This window comes from Macaca fascicularis, chromosome 16, assembly GCF_037993035.2.
Source record: "Macaca fascicularis isolate 582-1 chromosome 16, T2T-MFA8v1.1".
In the NCBI taxonomy this organism is placed as follows: Eukaryota; Metazoa; Chordata; class Mammalia; order Primates; family Cercopithecidae; genus Macaca; species Macaca fascicularis.
This window is the reverse complement of record NC_088390.1, coordinates 2177991-2199585: the sequence shown is the minus strand read 5'-3', so window position 1 is coordinate 2199585 and position 21595 is coordinate 2177991. Positions and strand designations below refer to the sequence as shown.

At 58.4% G+C, this 21595-nt stretch overlaps 2 protein-coding genes across 8 annotated transcripts in view; one reads left to right on the top strand and one right to left on the bottom strand.

Annotated features, from left to right (window-relative positions):
* SMG6 (SMG6 nonsense mediated mRNA decay factor) overlaps nucleotides 1-16406 on the top strand; it is a 243592-nt gene extending 227186 nt beyond the window's left edge. For all 6 annotated transcript variants that reach the window (XR_012425112.1, XR_012425113.1, XM_005582468.5 and 3 more), the window contains 4 exons: nucleotides 7368-7521; nucleotides 10581-10792; nucleotides 11102-11183; nucleotides 14655-16406. Coding sequence is in view for 4 of the 6 variants with exons in the window: in XM_005582468.5 (XP_005582525.3) it covers nucleotides 7368-7521; nucleotides 10581-10792; nucleotides 11102-11183; nucleotides 14655-14785 (579 nt within the window). In the remaining 2 variants the exon portion in view is untranslated. The remainder of the gene's footprint in view (nucleotides 1-7367; nucleotides 7522-10580; nucleotides 10793-11101; nucleotides 11184-14654) is intronic.
* A 156-nt stretch (nucleotides 16407-16562) lies between these two features.
* Nucleotides 16563-21156, bottom strand: HIC1 (HIC ZBTB transcriptional repressor 1). Of its 2 annotated transcripts, none has more exons than XM_005582474.4 (2): nucleotides 21021-21156; nucleotides 16563-19589 (listed from the first exon to the last, which is right to left on the bottom strand). In XM_005582474.4, the coding sequence occupies exon 2, from the start codon at nucleotides 19567-19569 to the stop codon at nucleotides 17425-17427; it is 2145 nt and encodes a 714-aa protein (XP_005582531.3). In that variant the 5' UTR covers nucleotides 19570-19589; nucleotides 21021-21156; the 3' UTR covers nucleotides 16563-17424. The 2 variants fall into 2 exon arrangements, with proteins under 2 accessions (XP_005582531.3, XP_005582530.1); XM_005582473.4 differs by lacking the exon at nucleotides 21021-21156 and adding an exon at nucleotides 19914-20175.
* Nucleotides 21157-21595: the final 439 nt, after the last annotated feature.

Here is a 21595-nt window from a genome sequence, read left to right as displayed (position 1 = left end):
GCAGGTACCTGGGTCACACTAATACAATAAGGAAGAAAGGAGCATCGAGTGAATTAAGATTGGAGGGATGGGCTGTAAATTACACTGCTCTGAACTCCATCAGTCTCCAGGGTGTTAACCGAGAGGTGTAAGGCAAGTCCCCAGTTCCCAGCGCCTTTCACAGATGTAGCAAAACAGGAACCACACATGTTTGGGGAAGGGGATATGAAGATGGGGTTGAAAAAAATCCTCCTGGCCCCCAGGATAGCTATAAAGTCCAAGTGAGATCTAGGGCTGTAACCACACCCCCACTTCCCTGCTCTTACCTAGACCCCTGGGCCTAAGCTCTTCTGCGAGCATGGGGGAGGTGAGGCCTGGCCTCCCTCTGCAGCCTGTCCCTCCCTGCTTCCGGCGTTGCACAGAGGCTGGTGAGTGGGGCCGACTGGAGGTCAGAAAAGGGGTGTGGGGAGCTCTCAGAGCCTGTGCAGCTGGAGCTGCAGCACCCAGGCAGGCCCCTGGATGCTGGGGGCGCCAAGTCCGCCCACCCAGGGCTTTGAGGCCACACTCTCCGGCTCAGCCCACGCTCTGCCTTGTTGCCTGAGACAGCTCCTCCTGTTGGTGCTGCCCACCTTGCTGCTTTTCTCCTGAGTTCTTTTCGTTCCCGTTGCCGTTCTTTGGAGTTGTTCAGAGACCAGGGCAGGGTACATGGTTTGGGAAGTTGGTCAGAAGTGTTTCATTCCTAACCAAACCCCCAGGGCAAAGCAGTCACTGAAAATGCTCCTCCAGGCATGAGGCGTGGCCTCTTGGCACCTCATGCTGGCGCTGGCCCTGTGAATCCCCCGCTTCCTCACTGCCTCTCTGAGGCTCTGCTGTGATTTGTGCTGCTGTCGGGCGGGGTCAGGTTTCCTGAGCAGTTGCAAACATCCCACCTGAAACATAACAGGCTCTTCCTCTGGCCACATCTATTGTTTCCCTCGGCATTATGGCCACAGTCTTGCTCTGTGGCCAGCAATGACATGTGTTCTGAAAATAGCTTCTCTCCCCTGTCCCTTTCCCGCCCACCCGCCCTCCTGAAGATGTAGTCCCTCCTTTGTGGAGGCCCCAGGAGTTCCACTCTAAATTTAGCTGCCGTCCATTCATACTGCCACCCAGCTAGGGGGGCTGTTGTGGAACAATGGGGTATGCACAGAGCCCCCCACACCTGTATGGAAGCTGGCGGAAGGCAGACACTCAGCCCTGGCTCCTGGCTGTCGGAGACAGGGTGGGAGCCAACACACCACCAGGCCGGGGGCACGTTCACGTCAAGGCAGGAAAGCACATCAGCCTGTAGAGTGGGCATCCGCCCTTCCCACCCAGGCCCGCTCCAGCCTCCCCAAAACCTGAGTGCTGGGCCTCCAGCTTGCTCCAGCACCATCCACTGGGGACCTGTCTTCCCACAGAGTGGCCAGGCCACTGTTTGAAACGCCCTCAGGCTCCTGCTCGGAGCAAGCTCAGAGGTGCCATGCTTAGCCCTGCCACTCCCTCTCCTCCATCAGGAAAGGGCCTTTTTAGATCAAGTTAGTTAAAGTTCAATCAGATTATCTTTAAGTGCCCTTCAGCTCTGAGACCCAGTGACTGAGCCCACTGTCCCCTGAAGTCCTGTGATACAATAGGTGGTATGCGAAGTATGACAGTGGAAACCACCAGAAAAGCAGGCAGTTCTCCTTGAGCACTTTACAGTCTAGTTTGAAAATAAGATCAGTCTTCCTGAAACAGTAAGAAATAGCAAACAAATTGCCATAGTTATATTTTAAAAGAATGCAAGAATATATTAAGTTCTGTGGTACATTTGGACATCCAGAAAAGCTGTTCTACACAGCACTTTTTTTCATTAGCAGTGTACCCCAAACGAAGATGCTCTTCCTCCTGCTCCCCGGGGATGCTGCTGGTGGCTCTGCCCGCCTTCTCTAGCACACTTAATATCTGCCCCCTTTGGCTTCTGCTGGCCCAAGATGAACCATCAGCCAGTTCTTATCTCACTCACTGTTCCTATTTTTATTTTATTTCCAATTTTTCATTTACACATCCACATAGTGAAGATATATATATACAATAAGTCTTTTAATAGAAATCAGTAGCCAGGCATGGTGGCACATACCTGTAGTCCCAGGTACTTGGGAGGCCGAGGCGGGAGGATCACTTGAACCTGGGAGTTTGAGGCTGCAGTGACCTGTGATCACACCACTGCACTCCAGCCTGGGTGACAGAGTTAGACTCTCTCTCTTTTTTTTTTTTTTTTTTTTTTTTTGAGATGGAGTTTCTCTCTTGTTGCCCAGGCTAGAGTGCAGTGGCATGGTCTCGGCTCACTATAACCTCTGCCTCCCAGGTTCAAGCAATTCTCCTGCCTCAGCCTCCTGAGTAGCTGGGATTATAGGCGTGTGCCACCATCCCCGGCTGATTTTTGTAGTTTTAGTAGAGATGGAGTTTCGCTATATTGTCCATGCTGGTCTCAAACTCCTGACCTAAGCAGTCTGTCCACCTCTGCCTCCCAAAGTGCTGGGATTACAGGCATGCGCCACCATGCCCGACTAATTTTTATATTTTTAGTAGAGATGGGGTCTCACCATGTTGGTCAGGCTTGGATGAGACTCTCTCTTTTTTTTTGTTTGTTTGAGACGGAGTCTTGCTTTGTTGCCCAGGCTGGAGTGCAGGGGCACCATGTCGGCTCACTGCAACCTCTGCTGCCTGGGTTCAAGCATTTCTCCTGCCTCAGCTGCCTCTCTGAGGCAGTGATTACAGTGGCCGAGATTACAGGCATGAGCCACCACATCCAGCTAATTTTTGTATTTTTAGTAGAGACGGGGTTTCACCATGTTGGCCAGGATGGTCTCGAACTCCTGACCTCGTGATCCACCCACCTCGGCCTCCCAAAGTGCTGGGAGTATAGGCGTGAGCCACCGTGCCTGGCCTGAGACTCATGTCTCTTTAAAAAAAAAAAAAAAAAAAGCTGGGCACAGTGACTCACGCTTGTAATCCCAGTACTTTGGGGGACTGAGGCAGCAGATCACTTGAGGTCAGGAGTTTGAGACCAGTGTGGCCAACGTGGTGACAACCCATCTCTACCAAAAATATAAAAATTAGCCGGGCGTGTTGGCTCACGCCTGTAATCCCAGCTACTCGGGAGGCTGAGGCAGGAGAATTGCTTGAACCCGGGAGGCAGAGATTGCAGTGAGCAGAGATCGTGCCATTGCACTCCAGCCTGGGCATCAGAGCAAGACTCCATCTCAAAAAAAAAAAAACGTCAGTAGTCCTCTACTCCACCCCTCCTCATCCCCCATTCTGTTTCCTGGTGGTTTCCCCCAGATATTTATCCTCTGGATGTGTAGAAAATGAAAAACAGAGTTGGGAAGGAAGAAAAGCTGGCATTTGTTGAGTTACTAATATGTGTCGGGCACTTTGCTAGGTACTTTCATATATAAGGTGAATGTGGAAATTTCCTGTGTTACAAACCTTCTAATTTCTGTTGAAGAGATTGCTCTGGCCAGAGAGGCTCAGGGATGAATGATTCTTCACCCTGTAGAGGGAAGGAAGCAGCCACGGTCCCTATGGGAGCCCCTAAGCAGCAGGAAAACCTCAGAAGGCCCTCTCCTGGTCTTGCTCTGCTTCATGGTCCAGGTTCTCCAAGTGCCACACCTCTTGTGTCAGCTCATTGAATTGCTGTTTGTAATGCTCAGTGTCTCAGCTTGCAACAGTAAGCATCATAAGATCATCTCCACTGTAGAGAAGGAACTTAACCTGCAAGAGTTTTTCTGGAGACCCAAGCCTGTTAGCTTCCTCCTTAGGTATTATTGTGTATCTGTTTCCCAGTTCTCTGCCAGCTTGCTCCAGGAAACTCCCATACCTCAGAGAAAATTGGTTACTTAGCACCTTCCAGAAACAGAATTATTTTTCTCTCACACATTTTATGCCAACTCAAGTCCTTATTGCCACCAGTCTGATTGAGAGTGTCCATACGTTGCTTGAGTTCCAAGTGCACTATCCAGGGATCACTGTGGCCCAACCTTAGCTGCCGCTAGAAGGTTCCTGTGGAACTCTCCTTCCGGGTCAGCACACTTGACTCCATGCCAGGGCCAGTCTGTCTGAACCACAGCATTCCGATTGCACCCCCCTCACCCCCACCAGAGGCTTCTGCAGCTTTTTACTCATACAAACAAAAATAAACCTCACTACCGGCCTCTGAACTCCACAGCGGCATGCTTCCCTTGCTCCCCAAGTGTCCCATGGCTGCGAGTGGGGACTTGGCAGTCTCCCCACCAACATCACTTTTTCACTCCCTGCGCATCCTGTGTCCTCCTCTTACCGTGCGACCCAGAGATCGGAATGGGACGTGACGGCCGGCACAGGCGCCGTGCACAGCTGCCAGGAATCTGACGGGTAAAATCTGGAAAAGTTGGGAGGGCAGATGCTAAACACACACACACACACACACAGCGCCACTCAGAAAGGGCCGGAAATGCAGACACCCGTAGAAGGGTGCCTGTGGACTCCAAAGCCCTCGTCGGCCTGCTGCTCTTTTTAAGGGGACTGAGCCAGTCTTGTGACCCAGGTGTGACACCCCCAGAGGCCCACCGGTACCCCAGGAGAAGAGGGAGCAGCCTCATCTCATCTCCTGAGACTCCGTGAGGGCATGCGGGGAACAGGAAGCAGTTGTTTGGTGACTCACTGGGCAGAGCCAGGTTAAGGGAAGTTGTCTGCAGGCGTCCCTGGGACCGGATGATGGCAGTACAGCTCCGACCACCCTCACGGGGCTTGGCCCCACCCCACCCCCAGGGAAGTGGCAGGGCTGCCCTCTCCGAAAGGCTGCGGCCTATTCACCTTTCTAGCCGCAAGCCAGAGCTAAGAACCCGGGGAAGTTAGAGTGTCTCTGGACCTTGCTTCTAGATTTTTCTCCTCTCCTGCCATCAGAACACACAGGTAGGCTCAGTTTGTCCCCAGCCTCCCTCGACCACTTGGCTTCAAGGCCCTCCTGCCTAATTGCCAGCAGTAGAGGAAGAATGGTACCAGAGCTTAGGAGCTGACTGTTCACATAGGGTAAAAAAAAAAAAATGGCAGCCAGTTCCACTTCCTTGATAGTCAGACCAGGCTGGACAGTCGTTTCTTAAGGCAGGAGAACTGAGATGGAAGTGGACTTGCGGGGCAGAGGCACAGTGCAGAGCTGGACCCCCCGCCCCTGTCACTCCACCTGCCACTGCTCCTCAGTCTCCCTGAGCCATGCTTATTCTGTCCCTGCTCACCCAGAAAGACAGATTTGAGAGCCACGGTATCAGGAAAGCATGCCTGGCAGCAGAAGAGCTGGACGGAGAGCGCATGGCCTGGGAAATGAGGAACGAGAGTGCTGATGCTCCTCCGCAAGAGGAGAAAGGGCAGAGAGGGGTTTACTGAACCTGAGTGGGGACCATTTCCTGTTCTTACAAAATGCCCAAGTCAGGTTTGTTGGAATGCATGTCACCCTGTAGGTGGCAGCCCTATGCAGAGTGTCAGTGAGCCGCCTGCCATGGGAAGGTAGCCCGCAGTAGTGGCACCTTGCCCTCATGAGGTGAGACCAGTAGGAAGACTTTAGCAGAGCGGGCCCCTGAGCTGCATTTCTCATGCCTGCCAGCGTCCTGTGGCCTGTGCCTTCACCAGCTGTGGTGGCAGTGGCAACAACAACTTACTCATAGGGAGAGGTCCCTGGCAGGTCACAGAGAAGCCACCCCCATCATTTGAAGGCATGCCCTTTCAGTTTTACTGTCATTGTCAGTGAAACCTGAGCAGCCTCCTCACTGACTGTTGGTGGCCAGGACCCAGCACTGTGGGCCCCATCTCAGTTGGCACGCACGTCCACTTCCCCTGCCCTGTGCCTGCATCTGGGTCTCTGCAAGTTGCTCTGTGGCAGAAGGCCATAAGAGGGTGTGACAGGGCTGGGACCTGCCCTCCTGGCCCGGCCAGGTTTGTGTGGGTGCCCTCTACCTCCCTGCTCAGGGAGCATGCTGTCTGGGCAGATGCCAGCAGATCAGTTCGAGTCTTGGCCGTGGTCCTCAGAAGAGGAAGCAGTACAGTAGTGGCCATGTTTTGTAGTGACAGACACCCAGAGCCTGTCTCGAAGGGCCGCTACCACACGCGTAAGGCTGTCAAGAGAAGAAAATCGGACTTTCGCAAATGTGCATCTCTCGGGAACTTCCTGAGATGTGAAAGTCCACAGGGAAGGCAAGCGCTGGGCCACGCGCTTGGTGAGAGGTGCTAGAGGAGGTGGTGGGTCAGTGGGGCCAAGGAGACTCTCCTGCTTTTACTCTTTTACCTACTTTTTGTTTGGTAGTTTAGCTTGCTCTAGTAAGCATATGACTAGGCTGTCAGTTGCTTAGTACCATGATATGGTTGCTGAAGAAGAGGCTAAGCAAAAAAAGTGACCAAGTCAGTTTAAAGAAAAACGTTGAGCCAATAGTAGTGTAGCTTGTACAGATTCGTGGCAAAGGAGCAGAAGTAGAACAGAAAAGACCAGTGTTTAGGAAACCACGCCGGACAAGGGCAAGGTGGTGGGCCATTGTGATCAGCCTGGGCGTTGCTGTTTGCAGACACATGAGTTGGGTCTTAATTCATCACATCGCATGGTCTTCGGCTGCTGCTGCAGGAGAATCTCGCATTATTAGCTGTCAGTGTCACTTTTTTGCGTAGCCTTTGAGTTTAAACTTCGTTGTTCGTTGCTTTTGTGTTTTGAGACAGGGTCTCGCTGTCACCCAGGGTAGAGTGCAGTTGTGCGGTCTCAGCTCACTGCAGCCTCTGCCTCCAGGGCTCAAGCAGTCCTCCCATGTCAGCCTCCCAAATAGCTGAGACCACAGGCGTGTGCCACCACACCCAGCTAATTTTTTTTTGTAGAGACAGAGTTTTAGCATGTTGCCCAGGCTATATTTTGTTTTGTTTTGTTTTGTTTTAGCTGCACAGTGGAGTAAATCAAAATAACAGATTCTGTTTGCATATTCATGTCTAGATTGAAAAGTACCCCCTCTGTAGGCTTTCTAGATAATATATATGAAACCACCGTCATATCTAAGGAACCTAATTCTCCCTTGTTGAATTTTAGTCCCAGTCTTACTTTGAGAGACCTGTTATTTTGAATATCCTTAGGATCCTTTCTCAGCCCTAGGCAGGGTTTTACCATGCCATTCCTGGGGCCACTTGATCTCTGTTTTTATTGCAGTGCTGTGCTCAGCCCTTAGGCCTGTCCCTCAGGCCTGACTGGGGCTGGTTATTACTCTGGAGGGGAAGAGGCTCCTAGGGGCAGGATGCTGACACACCGTAGTATCAGGGCCCTGGCTCACCCACCTGCTTGCTTGCTCACTGCCTGGCTCATTCACCACTCTGTGTCCCCGTAGGCTGTCCTGGAGGACCACAGTCAGATGAGGCAGATGGAGCTCGAAATCAGACCTTTGTTCCTCGTACCAGACACCAATGGCTTCATTGACCACCTGGCCAGTCTGGCGCGGCTGCTGGAGAGCAGGAAGTACATCCTGGTGGTGCCCCTGATCGGTGAGTCAGGCGGGAAGGGCAGAGCAGCCTTGCACGTGCACAGCAGCCCCCTCCACACACGCCCCACGGCCTGGGGGCCGGGCAGGCAGAGCCCTGCTGTGCGTGTGTAAGACGGGATTTGCAGGGGAGTAGGGAATGCGTGGGGCAAAGAAAATTGTTTAATAATCAAAGCAGTTCAAATTATCATGGCTGATCCATGGCTTAAACTGCTTGAGCAAATGGACTCCTGTGTCCCAGCAACCAGAGGCTGCATGAGCCCAGCCCTTGTTTTTATCCTTATAAAGCTTGCAGTAAAACAGCAAAGCTGGTTCCCGTTATTGGTAAACACTCAGCCCTGGCAGATAACGGCGGTGCTGCTGGGTGGTCTGGCAGGGAGGCTGGGAGGATTTTGAAGTGGTTAGATGCCTTTGGTCTGATTGTCTTGTAGCTTTTCATGATCATTCTGTTGGTTCGAGGTAGCATTCTTCTGGCCAGTGTCACCCTAAGGCTAGGCCAGCAGGAACCCTCCCGAGCAAGCCCTTGGCTCATGCCTGTGGATTCCTACCACTTGGGCCCTTCCACTGTCTGGGCCTTGGTGCTGGTGCAGGGTCAGCATCTCAGGACCCAGCTAGCTTGCTTTCCCACCCTCTAGCCAGAGAGGCCCAGCTGGGCTGTCTCCACGGGACCGTCTGGGTACCCTTAGTTCTTGGAGCTCTGTGGTGGGTCAGCGTCAGGGTGGGCTCTGGGCTCGGGGCTCGGGGCTCTGGGCTCGTATCTAGCTGATGGCCTCTGTGGAGGGAGAGGGTCTAGGAGATTATTGGGAGGCCCAGGCGTTTACACGTCCCCTTCTCAGCAGCTACTTAGAGCAAGTTTGAGAGCCTTGTCTTCTGGAAAAGCCACCAGACTGGCAGTCTGCCTGCCAAGCCACCTTTGACATCCATGCCAAGATGTTCCATTGGGCCTTCCCTCCCAGTCCCAAGTGTCTTAGTGCCAGATGGGGGTGGAAACAAAGGGCAGGAAACATCCGCCCCTGCAGAGGCTACAGAACCCTGGGGGGTTGTGGGAAACACGTTAGCACCACCTGAGAATGTTGGCACTGAAGCAGCCCTCCTCCCTGCCTCCACCCTCCCCGTCTTCCTTCCCCTCCCCATGTGGCCTGGCCAGAACCTCTTAAATCCAGGCCCTTAGACCCAAGGGAAGGCTTTCTGCTCTTCAACAGTAGAGCGGTTTCTGTCACCAAGGCAGGGCAGCAGAACAATCACATTGTCCCAGGCTTTCCCTTTTCCCTCACTGGGTCCTGGGGCAGGGTGCCTTGCTGGGTCATATGCCTCTCTGCTTTCCTACCCAGGAGTTTTTCAGGGGAAAGAAAGTGTTTTGCTAGATGGTCAGGAAATGGTACAACTGAAAGAGGCTGCGGACATCTCAGGAGCCCCCTAAGAGCCGGAAGGTGCCTCAGACACCATTCCAGGCTACCAGGGTTTTTGGTCACCAGCACTGATTGTACCCCCTACTGTGGGCCAGTCTCCTTGTTCTTGAGAGATCCAGTGAATGGCAGAGCTGTAGCCCTGAGGAGCTTAGCGTTTAGTAAGGAAATCCAGATTTGGTGGGGAGGGAGCAAACGTATGAGAATACCCAGCAAATACACGCAGGACAAAGAGACGCTGCCTGAGGGTGCTGGGAACTGACGGTTGTGCAGCCACCATACAGGCCAGCCTCTCCGAACCTGCCTCAGCTGGGCAGGTCCCTGGACTCTCTCAGGGGCTATAAGAGGAGGGCTCCTGTTTACTGATGCCTTCCTTGGTGGACTCACGCCCTGTGCCCAGAGCAGCAAAGGGTTAAGCCGCCAACTTTCCCTTCTTGTTTCTGGTGCTCTTTAACCTGCTCTGTGCTCCATAGACCTGACCCCAGCATGGAGAAGCCCCGCCTGGTGCAGAAGCACAAACAAGCTTCCTCTTTGAAGCCTGTTTAGTTTGGAAGCAGGAAAGCAGATTTTGGGATAGAATACCCGTTTTTCCTGTTTGATGTTGTTTGCTGTACCGTACACCCATCTACCACTGCTTCCCAACCTCAGCCATGCATTGTGTGGACACTGCAGCCTCAGGGTGCTGAAAGCATGGGCAGTGTGTGTGTGTGTGTGTGTGTGTGTGTGTGTGTGTGTGTGTGTGTGTGCCCACGTGGGCCCTTTCCAGAAAGTGTCTCCGAATACCCAGACAGTGAGTGCCAGGCTCACCATGGAACAGCATGCTCACGCCGGCTCCCTGAGCCATGAATCACTGTACTGAGGAGAGGCCTCAGACCCCAAACTCTCCCAGAGCCCCCAAGGAGTACATATTTCCCACTTGACCTCAGGCTTTTGGCTGGAATTTTGGAAAGAATCTTCACCAGAAAATGAAGCCATGTCCCAGACACATAGGCAGGCAGACAGGCACATACACACACACACACACACACACAGACATGCACACACATGCATACACACACAGACACATGGATACGCACACATACACACACACACGTGCAGTATCAGAGAAGGTAGATATGCCAAGGTTCTGGTTTTGAGGCATACTAGGGCCTTGCAGATGAGGCTGTGACTGCCCCTTCCTCCATGGTGGCCTCCCTGCACTCCGCCAGTGGGGTTGGGGGTAGAACTTTACCCCTCCTGGACTGCTGTGTGTGGGGGCCCAAGAAGTTGAGGAAGGACTCCTCCCTTTCCCTTGAGCCGCTGCGTACCCTGGCCTCTCCTGAGGGACCCTTCCACGTCGGCCTTACAATCAGGGAATGTAATAGAGGAACCAGATTTCTTCCTCTAAATACAGCAGCTCCAGAAGATTCCTTTAAGTTCCTCCCAAGAGGAGGGCAGGGCCCAGGAGAAGAGACAGAAAGGGGGAAGAGCCCTGCGGAAGTTTCAGACACTTGTTGCCCCCACAAGCTCCCTCCGGCCCTGGTTTCATTGGAAGACTCCTGCGGGGGAAGGATGGATTCTGGTCTGGGAAGGTGCTGGCTGGGAAAGTGAATGGACCGAGGCCTAGGATGAAAGCTGATTGCTGAGGCTGATGTCTTGTGGGGCTCTGTCTCATCAGTGATCAATGAGCTGGACGGCCTGGCCAAGGGGCAGGAGACAGACCACCGGGCTGGGGGCTATGCCCGTGTGGTACAAGAAAAGGCCCGCAAGTCCATCGAGTTCCTCGAGCAGCGATTCGAGAGTCGGGACTCTTGCCTGCGAGCCCTGACCAGCCGTGGCAATGAACTTGAATCCATCGCCTTCCGCAGTGAGGACATCACTGGCCAGCTGGTGAGACCCCTCGGCCGGAAGGGAAAGCCCACAGCCAGCTTTCAGAACAAGGTCTCCAGGAAGGAAGGGCTGAAGGAGACCCATCAGCCCGGGCAGCTGAGGGCCAGCCACCATGGAGGCCCAGGTGGGGGAGCTCCTTCTCCCCTAAATCACTCTTAGCGCAGACCAGGCCAGACAGGGCCAGGGCATGCATGGGAGGGATCTCGGAGGTGGCCCTGCCCAGGGCCCCAGAGGCAGAGGATCCCGCCTCCTCCTCTGCATGGCGCCCCCTTCTGCCCAGTGATGCTTCTCACACGTGTCTTCCTCCAGGGTAACAACGATGATCTCATCCTGTCCTGCTGCCTCCACTACTGCAAAGACAAGGCTAAGGACTTCATGCCTGCCAGCAAAGGTACAGCTTTGCCCCTCTGCTTCGGGATCTCCCATCCCCCTGCCCTGCCTCGTCCTGCCCATCCTCAGCCCCTGAGAAGGGCTCCACTGACTCTGGCCTGGGAAGTCTAAGGAATCGGTGCTCAGGGCTGATGCACGCCTGAGGCCCAACCTCCCTGTCCTGGCTCCCCCAAGCCCCAGGGAATGCCAGGGCACCCTGGGCCAACTAGAGATGAGCCTAGCCCAGGAAGCCCAGCCCTAGGCCGTAAGGTTCTTCACCCAGCGTGCATCCATTTCCTTTCTTGGGTGTCCTCAGTGAGTTCCCTCTGACAGCAAGAATGTCTTTATGATTCACTGTAGCTGGTTCTGGCCGTGGTCTCCCGGGCCCAGCCCTCTGCAGCTCTGAGGGCAGCCCCCGGGGTCCTTAGGGCACACTTCCCTTTCTTGGCCATGCTCACCTTCCTACCTTCTCAGTTCACCACTGAATGTTTACCCTATTTCAGGCCTGGGGCAGAGGCACTTCCCCAGTGAATAGTGGGCTTTGCTTTCTGGTCTCTTTGGTCACGAGTTATAGCACTTTGAAGGCTGGCTAGAGTTGGAGGTAGGTGAGAGCTTGAGGACCGAGCCCTCAGCCTGGTTTTCAAGACCTTTTGGGGTAAGCAGAATCTCATCTTTGGGCCAAAGGCCCACTCTGGAGTTCTCACCCAAGCACTTGACCACCTCACCCTCAAACTGAGCTGGCTGGCCTTCATGAATCACCCCACAGGTCAGTGACACTCAGGTTTTCTGCTCCTGGCTCCCAGGATTCTGGCATTTTTTCATTTGGAAGGAATTCCTAGGACCTGCCAGCTCTGTGTCATCTGCAGAGCTGGCAGTTCTCACTTTCGTTTCTGTCTACCTATAAGTGGTCTCTTGTCGTTGCCTTTCCATCTCTGCTGCTGTCTCCTTTCTGTCGGTGTTTCTAGCCCTCGCATTCAGGCTGCTCTGGGAGCTGACTCTCCCTGCGTCTTCTCTCCACACTGACACAGCGCCTCACTCCTGCATGAGTCTCTTTACTAGGGGCTGGTTACGAGCCCACAGCTGCTGCTCAAGAGAGGTCCTGTCCTGCCACCGGGTTTGCATGCCATCTCCCTCAGGACCAGATAGGAGCATTAGAGTGATAAAAGGAGACCTGGCTGAGCCAACAGAGGAGCTTATGTTCTGTCCCCGGCAGCTGAGTGGTCTCTGAGCATCCTCTCACCCAGGGCCACCTTCCTCTCCCCTCTGCCCACCACAGCTCCTTGCCTGCCTTCACACTCTCCTTCCTCCTGTCCTCTTCTCTCACCAACACCAGCCCCACAAACCTCTCCCTCCCGAATCCTCCAAACTCCTCCCCAGGCTGAAAGCCAGTTCTCAGACTCTCTGCCTGGAGCTGGCAAGCCTGAGCTTCCAAGAGGGGTACCTCCTGAGAAAGAGGTAGGCAGGATTGCTGAAGGCCTTGCTGGGAAGTGTGGTTCCAGGACTGCTGGGCTGCACCCCAGCCTCAGAACGTTTTCTCAGAACGGACGCATTTTGGCTTTGGCCCTACTAGTCCTCCCACCCCTGACTTCACCCCAAACAGCCAACAGGAACCCATTGCCATCCTGGGGACCGCCTCTATCAGAATTACATCAGCAATGGCTGGTGTAATCAAACCTCATTTGTCAGTGTGAATTCTTAGCAGATTAACTTGTCAGATTCACAGAGAAACCGTCACTAAATGTTTATGTGTAAACGATGTTGAATTTTAAAATCATGTGGATTATGGCGGATGGAGCCTGACAAGATGACAGTCTCTGGTTTCTAACAAAGTGAAGTCACCAGTGTCAAAACAGAGGATGTTTATTGTGAAAAATGTCTCCGAGTATCCACAGAAACCCCTGCAGACCCCTGCCAGCAACGTCGGGCCTTGGTTGGCTGACCTAAGGCCTGGGACGCTCCTGGTCTGAGGCCCAGGGCAGGAATGGTGGGGCTGGGACAGACGCAGCCAGCCAGCTGGGAGCCCCACGCAGCCCTGCATACCACCACCCCAGCCACACTTATCTGCAGAGGGGCCTGGCCCCGGCAGCTGAGTGGTCTCTGAGTATCCCCTCACCCAAGGCCACCTTCCTCTCCCCTCTGCCCACCACAGCCCCTTGCCTGCCTTCACGCTCTCCTTCCTCCTGTCCTCTTCTCTCACCACCACCAACCCCACAAACCTCTCCCTCCCGAATCCTCCAAACTCCTCCCCAGGCTGAAAGCCAGTTCTCAGCCTCCCTGCCTGGAGCTGGCAAGCCTGAGACTGCTCAGGTCAGACATGGATATTTGCAGCCCCCCACCCCCGCCAGCCCACGCAGTCAGTGAGCACGGCAGGACGCTTCCTGTGCCTTGCTGTCTGCCGGACCTCCGTCAGGAAATGCCCAGCCTGGGACTGAGGAGTAGACCTGCCACCCAAGCAGGCATGCCAGGGTAGGCATGTCACTTGTGTGAGTGCTCGTCCCTGGCTTAAATTCTCTCCAATGTGTTAAAGATTAGGGAGTTAGGGAAAAAGAAGTAGTGGAGAGACTGTGCTAAAAAAAAAAAAAAAAAAAAAAGTCATCTAAAAAGAATGAAAGATATCTGTGCCACTATAGAAAGATCTTTTAAGTATATACTCTGAAAGTGTGGCTAATACGATCATGATGATGTAGGAAAAAAAGCTTATACATCCAAGTGTCTGTACTTGTAAATGTGCCTAAAGAAACCTGGAAGGATACACAGATCTTCCCGGGTTGTGTACAAGACGGAGAGCTGGGATCATCATCCTACCTCTGCTCTTCCTTTTTACTCTTCTGTTCTCTTAGAGACTTTTGCCTGTATACATGGATTACTGTTACTTAGCAGGGGTGATCAGCTGGCCAAAGCCTTGGTGTGCCCTTGGCACAATTCTGCAGAGACCCTTTCCCTCTCCTCTCCTCTCCTCAGGGCTCCGTTGAGCTAACCCCTCTCCCCACATCTGGAAAACCCTGGATACATTTTCTGTTCCATCTTTACTGGATGCTTAAAGCATCAACCTGCTGGCTTTCAGAGGGAGAGGACTTGTTAAAAAACAAAACAAAAGTGGGGTTTGGGGAAAGCAGTGTTGTGATCTGGGGGCCAGCCATGTGGTAAGGAGGAGTAGAGGGCAAGGGCCTGCTTCTGTTCCCTCAGTTTAGGGTCCTGGGAAACAGGTCTTTGGAGGCTGGCAGGGGTGGGCCGCTCTCAGGAACTAGGCAGAAGAGAGTCCTGTATGGGAGGCAGGAGTCAAAGCAAAAGGCCAGTGCAGCCCTCTCTAAGCCAGTAGGGGAGGGGCCCCCAGGGCTGAGAGCCCGGATAGAGGAAAGGACTTGTAGAAGGGCCAAAAAATAGCTAGCGTGGCACCCCCTCCCCAGGACCACATTCTCCCCAGGGTGAGAAGAGCAGCCAGTCCTCTGCCTCCTGTCCTCAGTGACAGCCGTCTGCTCTCTCGTGCCCACAGAGGAGCCAATCCGGCTACTGCGGGAGGTGGTGCTGTTGACGGATGACCGGAACCTGCGTGTGAAGGCGCTCACAAGGAATGTTCCTGTACGGGACATCCCAGCCTTCCTCACGTGGGCCCAGGTGGGCTGAGGGAGCCACACTGGGGCCCACCCCTGTGGAACCGTTCCTGAAAGGCTACCAGGCGCCCAGTGTAGCACAGAAGATGCCCACGTGCCTGAGCCACCAATCCACCCAGACAATAAACCATCCTCTTCCAACCCACGCCGTGGCCATGCTGTGGGGGAGCTGCTCCTCACAGAGCCCCTGCCAAGGATGGGGCGGAAGCTGCTGGGACCCTCCTGGGCTGCCAGGATTTAGCAGGGAGGTGGCTGGCTACAGCGACAGCAGCTGGGCAAGCCAGATAGGCCGCCCATGCTCTCAGCCTTTCTCCCTCCCCCGTCTCATTCCAAGGCTGGGGGAGGGCCTTCTCGCCTGGGGACGCAGCCACTTTCTCCAGTGGAGACAGGGCAGGGGTTCAGTTTCCATCAGATGCAGTGAAATCACAGGTCCCTTTCATCCTCAGAACCTCTGTCCTGAAATGTGTTCAAGAGGCTTTGGTTATGTCAGGAAGAAGTGCCCAGGGCATGTGTCCCCATCTCCCTGAGGCCTGGACTCGCCCATGGACCCAAGTTGGCTTTTAGACACCATGTCCCTAACAGCAGCCCTGGGCCCCCACCTCTTCTACCATCCACCCCAGACACACCACACACCCTTCCTGCTGCTCTTCTTCCTGCCTTTATCAGCCTGGGTCCCTCACACTTTGCCATTTGTTTCCCCTTGGACAGTCATGGGTCGAGAGGAAAAGGGGCATCTGGTCTCAGGCCCATGCTCTCGGGTGGCCTCCACCTGCTCCCTCTCTCCTCACTGGCCTTTCTTTCAGTCTAGCTTCCTCTTCAGGAAATGCCCTCAGACTCCCCTCAGCTCCCCCTTCACCCCTCTCTGCCTGCCTACCCTCCCTCCAGAATAGCCCCTCATCCTCCTTTCCCTTCTAGTTGATCCTTTTCACCTCCCTGATCCACTTCATTTCTTCACTGCGGTTCCTCATCATAGGGGTTCTCACTCTGAACCTTCCCTCTCTACTACCCATGGCAGGAACTTAGTACATACAGCTCTCCCACCCAGGGCCTTCCACCCTCGGCTCCTGTGCTGCGAGAAACTTCCAGGCGTGGACAGCCCAGCCTGAGGCATTCCAGTGCCTGGGGCAACATCGCCTAACCTGGTTTCTAGCTTTGCCCTCACTTCCGAGAACGGACACAGGGGCCCTTTCCTTGCCCCTTTAGCTGGTACCTCAGTGGGGAGGCTTCCTTACCGGGAATGAGTTCCTCCAACCCAGAGCCAGAGATGAAGACAACTTAGGGGAAGACAGGGTTTTAGGTGGAGCCAGGGGCAAATCTTAATGGGACCAGTGGGGGATACCCCAGAGCCCGTGGCCTGACTGCACAGCTCTGCCCTCCCTGAGGCCTAGGACTATGCCAGAAGCAATGGGGTACCGTGCAGGGGGGCCAAGGCCAATAGTTTGGGGTTAGGAGTCCCGTAGCGTCTCAGAAGACCGGGCTCTTTGGAGTACAGGGTCCCCGGCCTCTCCTTTAAGATTCTCTTCCCAGCTGGAAGGCCGATGACTGGGTGGTTGGGAGGGAGACCCATCTCTCCTTTCTGTCCCGTTTGCAGCACTGGTTTTGTTTCCTTAATAAATTTTTAGTTATGAAACATACCTGACCTCTTGCTGATCTGTTTCTGGGACTGGGGAGGGAGGCAGGTCCAAGCCTCTGCACCTGCATTGAGGGCGGCCCTTTCTGGCCACTCCACCCAGCGGGCGCAGCCCATCCAGGTCCTTGTGCAGAGGCAGAAGAGAGCAGCGGGGTCGGGGTCCTTGGTTACTGCTTTATTGCTGTTTGGTTCGAGTATAGAAAATGGAAGCGGCTCTGGAAAGAGCCTGTTGTGTACAAGGTAGGAAATATACAAACGAAGAGGAGGGAGCTAAAGAGACCGCGTTCCAGCCCAGCCCAACCTGGGCTCGGGATGGCGGGGCCGCCGGGGCGCATGCAATAAATATGGTCCGGGGCCCCAGGGAAGGGAAGGGAAGGGGGCACCGCGGGAGTGGGAGACCTGGCAGGCCAGGGCTCTTCGCCCTCTTGACTCCAGAACTCCCCGCCCTTGGTGGTTGAGGAAGGAAGGGTTGGCCCTGGGGCTAGTGCCACTTGTGCAAAATGAGGAACTTCACATTATCAGTCCCGGGGTGGGTGGGAGTGGGGGTGCGGGGGGCCCTCCGGCCGGCTCAGTCCCCTCCCCACTCCCCAACTCTGCCCGATGCTCCGACCCCAGCGGGGAGATTCACAGTGAGAATGGGTGTGGTCGCAAGGGCCGGAGGTAGGGCTAGGAGCGCCCCGACAGTGACACCCCTCCCCGCCTAAGAGCAGCGCGGAGCCGGGGGAGGGGGCCGACGAACCACAGGAAGAGGCGGGGAGGGGCCTGGGGTCTCCTTTGGTCAAAGCTGATATCAAAAATATAAATTTCCCTTACCCCGTCCCACCCCCGTCCCGGGGTTTTCCCCGGACCCCCGAGCTAAGGCACGAAGCAGTGAGGCCAGGTGAGGCCGCCGAGAGGTGGAGCCGCCACCGCGGCGACGCTGCAGTTGTCCCGGGCACGGCTGGCCTGCGCCGCCCCCAGCGCTCCCTGGGGTGCGGGCCAGGGCCGCGCAGCAGCGACAGAGCGGGCTGGCGAGGGGCGCTCTAGGTGGGAGAGAAACGGTCGATGGTCCGGCCGTCGGGCCCGGCCGCCAGGTGAGCGCCCTGGCTCAGCACCTCGGCGGCCTTGTCGGGGCTGAGGCCCAGCTCGGCCGTGAACTTGGCCAGCGGGTAGAGGCTCTCCAGCGCCACCTTGGGGTCGTGCAGGAAGTGCGTGGTCTGCGCCAGCAGCTCGGCCGCGGCCGCCTTGTCCTGCTGCTTTAGGCTCAGCTGCTCGGCCGTGAGGCGGGCCACAGCAAAGACGCCCTCGGGGAAGTCGAGCTTGCCCTTGCCGTCGGGGCCGGGGACGCCGGGGAGCCCCCCCAAGCCCGCCAGCGCCCCGGCCGCGCCGGCCGCGCCCCCCACGGCGTGCATCTTCATGTGGCTGATGAGGTTGCGTTGCTGTGCGAACTTGCCGCCGCACACCTGACACTCGTAGGGCTTCTCGCCCGAGTGGATGCGCATGTGCTCGGTGAGGCGGTACTGGCGCGTGAACCGCATGCCGCACGCGTCGCACGCGAAGGGCTTGAGGCCCAGGTGACTGCGCATGTGGCGCGTCATGGTCCCACGCTGCGTGAACTTCTTCCCGCAGATGGTGCAGGGGTAGGGCCGGGTCAGCCAGTGCGTCTTCTCGTGCTGCCGCAGCGTGGCCGGGTCCTTGTAGCTCTTGTCGCACGACGCGCAGCGGTAGGGCCGCAGCAGCTCTCCCAGGCCACCCGGTGTCCCGGCCACCTTGTCCCCGCCGCCTCCAAAAGGGGGCCCTAGGCCGGCAGCCCCAGCGGCCACTTCGGCCGCCTCGGCCCTGCCGTACAGTGCTTCCTCCTCCTCCACGTGAGCCTCCACGTGCGCGTTCAGCTGCTCAGAGCTGGGGAAGCCCTTGCCGCACGGGATGCACACGTACAGGTTGTCACCGAAGCTCTCGGGTTCGCCATAGGCCAGGTGCGGGCATGGGTAGCCCTCGAGGTGGCCGCCGGGCGGGCTGGGGTCCTCGCTGCTGCCGGTCTCCTCGCTGCTGCTCTTGTAGTCGTCGCCGTCGCCGCCCGCGCCGGGCCCGTCCAGGCTGCCAGGGTAGCGCGGCGGCGGCGCCAGGCCGAGCGGGGGCCCCCCGGGCGAGATGGCCGCGTCCCCACCACGCTCTTCGCAGCGCTCGCTGGGGGAGCCGCGCTCCCGGCCCAGCTCGTCGCCATAGCTACCCAGGCCCGGCTCGTGCTTCATCCAGCGATAGAGGAGACTAGGCCCGTCGGGGCGGCCGGGGGGCTCGGGTCCCGGGCTGCCGCTGCCGCCGCGAAACGGGTCGGAAGGCGGTGCGGCCTCCTCCAGCTTCTGGAAGGGCAGCGGCGGCAGGGACGGCAGGGCGAGCGGCGGCTCCTTGTAGGCGGCGGGGCCGGCGCTGGGAGGGCTGTCCGGGCGCGGGGGCAGCTCGCGCTCAGCCAGCGGCCGCTCTGGCGCCGCGGAGCCCGGGGGGCTCTTCTTGGACAGGTCCAGGCCACAGAGCGGGGAGCAGCGGCGCTCGGAGGCACAGAGTGCGGCGGCCGGGCCGGGTCCCGAGGCGTACAGCTCGGCGCAGTGCGTGTTGACCCCGGCCTCGGGGCCCGAGGGCGGCTCCGCGGCAGACGGCGGCGGAGGCCCGGCCGGGGACGGGTAGCAGGCCTGGATGACCGGCGTGGCGGCCCGCAGGCCCCGTCCCGGCCGACCGTAGGGCGCGTAGCCGCCGCCGCCGCCGCCGCCGCCCCGCAGGTGGCAGTACTTGCCGTGGCGCTTGAGGCGCTTCTTGCACAGCGCCACGAGGTCGGGGATCTGCAGGTAGCTGGCGGCGGCCAGCACGGCGCCCAGGCTCGGCTCAGCCCCCGGGGCCACGGCCGCGGCCGCAGCCGCCTCTGCGCCGTCAGCCAGGCGGCCGGTGTAGATGAAGTCCAGCACCAGGCGGAACACGGCCGGGCTCACCATGTCATGGTCCAGGTTGAGCAGGTTGTCATGCACCACCAGGGACTTGAGGTAGGCGCTGCTGGCCGCCAGCACGTTCTTGTGCGCGCGGAAGAGGGCGTTCTGCACCACGATGATCACGTCGCACAAGAAGCCCTTGGTGCGCTGGTTGTTGAGCTGCAGCAGCAGCTGCCTGGAGTGGCCGGGCGCCTCCATCGTGTCCAGCATCGTCTGCCCAGCACACTCTCCTGCGGGGACACACACCGGCCGGGTGAGAGCCGTGCGGCGCCCTGGCCGCCTGCCCCCTGCCCGGCACTTCTCCCCCTCCAGTTCCCCTTCCTCAGCTGAGCGGGGGCATCAGCCCTGCGGCCTGGGCACCGGCGAAGGACCGGCCGCCCTCTGGAGTGGGAGCCCAGGCCGGCCCGCCCGGACCAGGAGAAGGAGCGGGAGGTGAGCGACCGCCGGTGGAGGGGAGGCCAGGCCGGCCTGCATGCCCCAGGGCACCTGGCTGGGTGCTGGGGCTTCCGAGGAGAAGACTGTTCAGGCGAAGTGACCCTTTGGGAGACAGTTACCCGATTTAAGTAAAATGTCCGCTTCAGGAAAAGTCATTCAGGGCGGAAAAGTTTGCCCAAGTAGGGAGAAAGGGAGCCGAGGAACCAGCGCCTCCCGCCTCGGGAGAAGTTGCCCCAGTTGGGGGAAGTGATTCGGAGGAGGGGAGCGCGGTGCCCGCCCTGGCGCCGCCCTGGCCGGGGGCTGTCAACCCTTGGTCGGGGCCCGGGCGGCGGCCGCGCGGGGAGCGGAGGCAGCGGCTGCCGTGGCGGGCAGAGCGCGAAGGCCGGGCCCGGCGCGGGGAGGGCGTTATATCGGGGCAGGAGGCTGAGGCAGGAAGCAGGTGGGGGGGAGGGGGGAGCCACGCAGCTCCCAGGGGAGGGAGGGGGCAGCGCCCCGGGCGGGCACGGCGCACAGCCGGCTGCGGCCCTGACCCGGGCCTGCGCCCCACCCGCGTCCCGGCCTCGGCCTGGGCCCTACACGCGCGGGCCCGGCGCCTCCCTCCGCGGCTCCCCCGGCCCCTTCTCCCCCGGAACTCCGCCGCCCCAAACTTGGGGAAAAGTTTTCCAACTGCAGACAGGGCGGGAGGAGTGCGCCGGCCCCAGGCCCTCGGCTCGCAGCTCTTCCTCGCGGCCCCCAAATCCGGCGGCAGAGCCCGGAGCCGAGCCCTGAGCTCCCCTGCCCGCTGCTCGCCCGCCCGACCCCGTTCCCCTCCTGGCCCGCGGGGCCCCGCGGCCCGTTACCTGCGGCCCCGGAGGGCCGGGCTCCCCTCCCCGCGGCGGTGGCAGCCCTTAGCCGATGCCCCACCCGCCGCTGCCAGGCCCCGAGCTGTGCCAGGGCAGCGCCCCTGCCAGCCCCGCCCGCCAGCTCCCCTTCCCTTCCCTTCCCCTCGCCTCTCCAGCCCATGTGCGGGCACAGCCGGCCCCGGGCCGCTGACCCCGCCGTGAACCCGGCGCGGAGCCGCGGCCCGGCGGTCCCGAGTCCGACAGGGACGACACCCGGAGCCCTGAACGCCAGCCGCCAGCCGCGATGGGGCACCCGCGCCAGAGGATGCGCCCGAGGCGGCCGACGCACGAGGACCGGGCTGTCTCGGGCCCCCGTCCCTCCCGGTCCCCGGCTCGAGGACCCACCTGGGGGGCATGTCGAAAGCCCCGGGCCCGGCTGCCGGCGGATCCAGGGGGGATGTGGCTGCGCTGCCCTCCGCCCGCCGGGCCCCCGGTCGGTCTGTCCTGCTGGTCCGTCCTCCCCGCGTCCTGGTCGCGTCTCAGCCCCGCCGCGCTTTCCGCACACTCTTATCTGGAGCGGCCCGGGCCGGCGGGCGCTGCTGCGGCTATAGCGCCACCTCGCGGGCGCGCGGGGCTCTGCGGGGCAGGCGCTGCCTTCCTCCCGCGCACCTGAGCTGGAGGCGCACAGATGCTGAGCCGGCGGGGAGGGGCCCGGGCCCACCCCATCCGCAGGTTCGCCCTCCCACCTGTGCCCACCAGGGACCCCGACCCCGCACAAGCGAGCCCCGGAAACCCTGGGGCTTTGAGCTGAGCGCTCCCGTTCACGTATTTCTAGGCTCACAGCCCCAGTTCGGAAAAGTCCTGCCCGCAAACACCGGACTCGGGTGGTGGGGGAGAGGTTATCCTGGGCAGGAGTAGCCAGGCTCTCCTGGAACTCTCCGTAGACATTACTGTACACAGCACTGTCCACTTGGACGCAC

What these genes read in the sequence shown, in the direction of transcription:
- HIC1 (XM_005582473.4), bottom strand. Translation starts at nt 19,950, where the DNA reads ATGACTTTTCCTGAAGCGGACATTTTACTTAAATCGG. An exon ending in GGACATTTTACTTAAATCGG is followed by an intron (nt 19,590 to 19,913) that starts GTAACTGTCTCC and finishes GTGTCCCCGCAG; the next exon opens with GAGAGTGTGCTGGGCAGACG.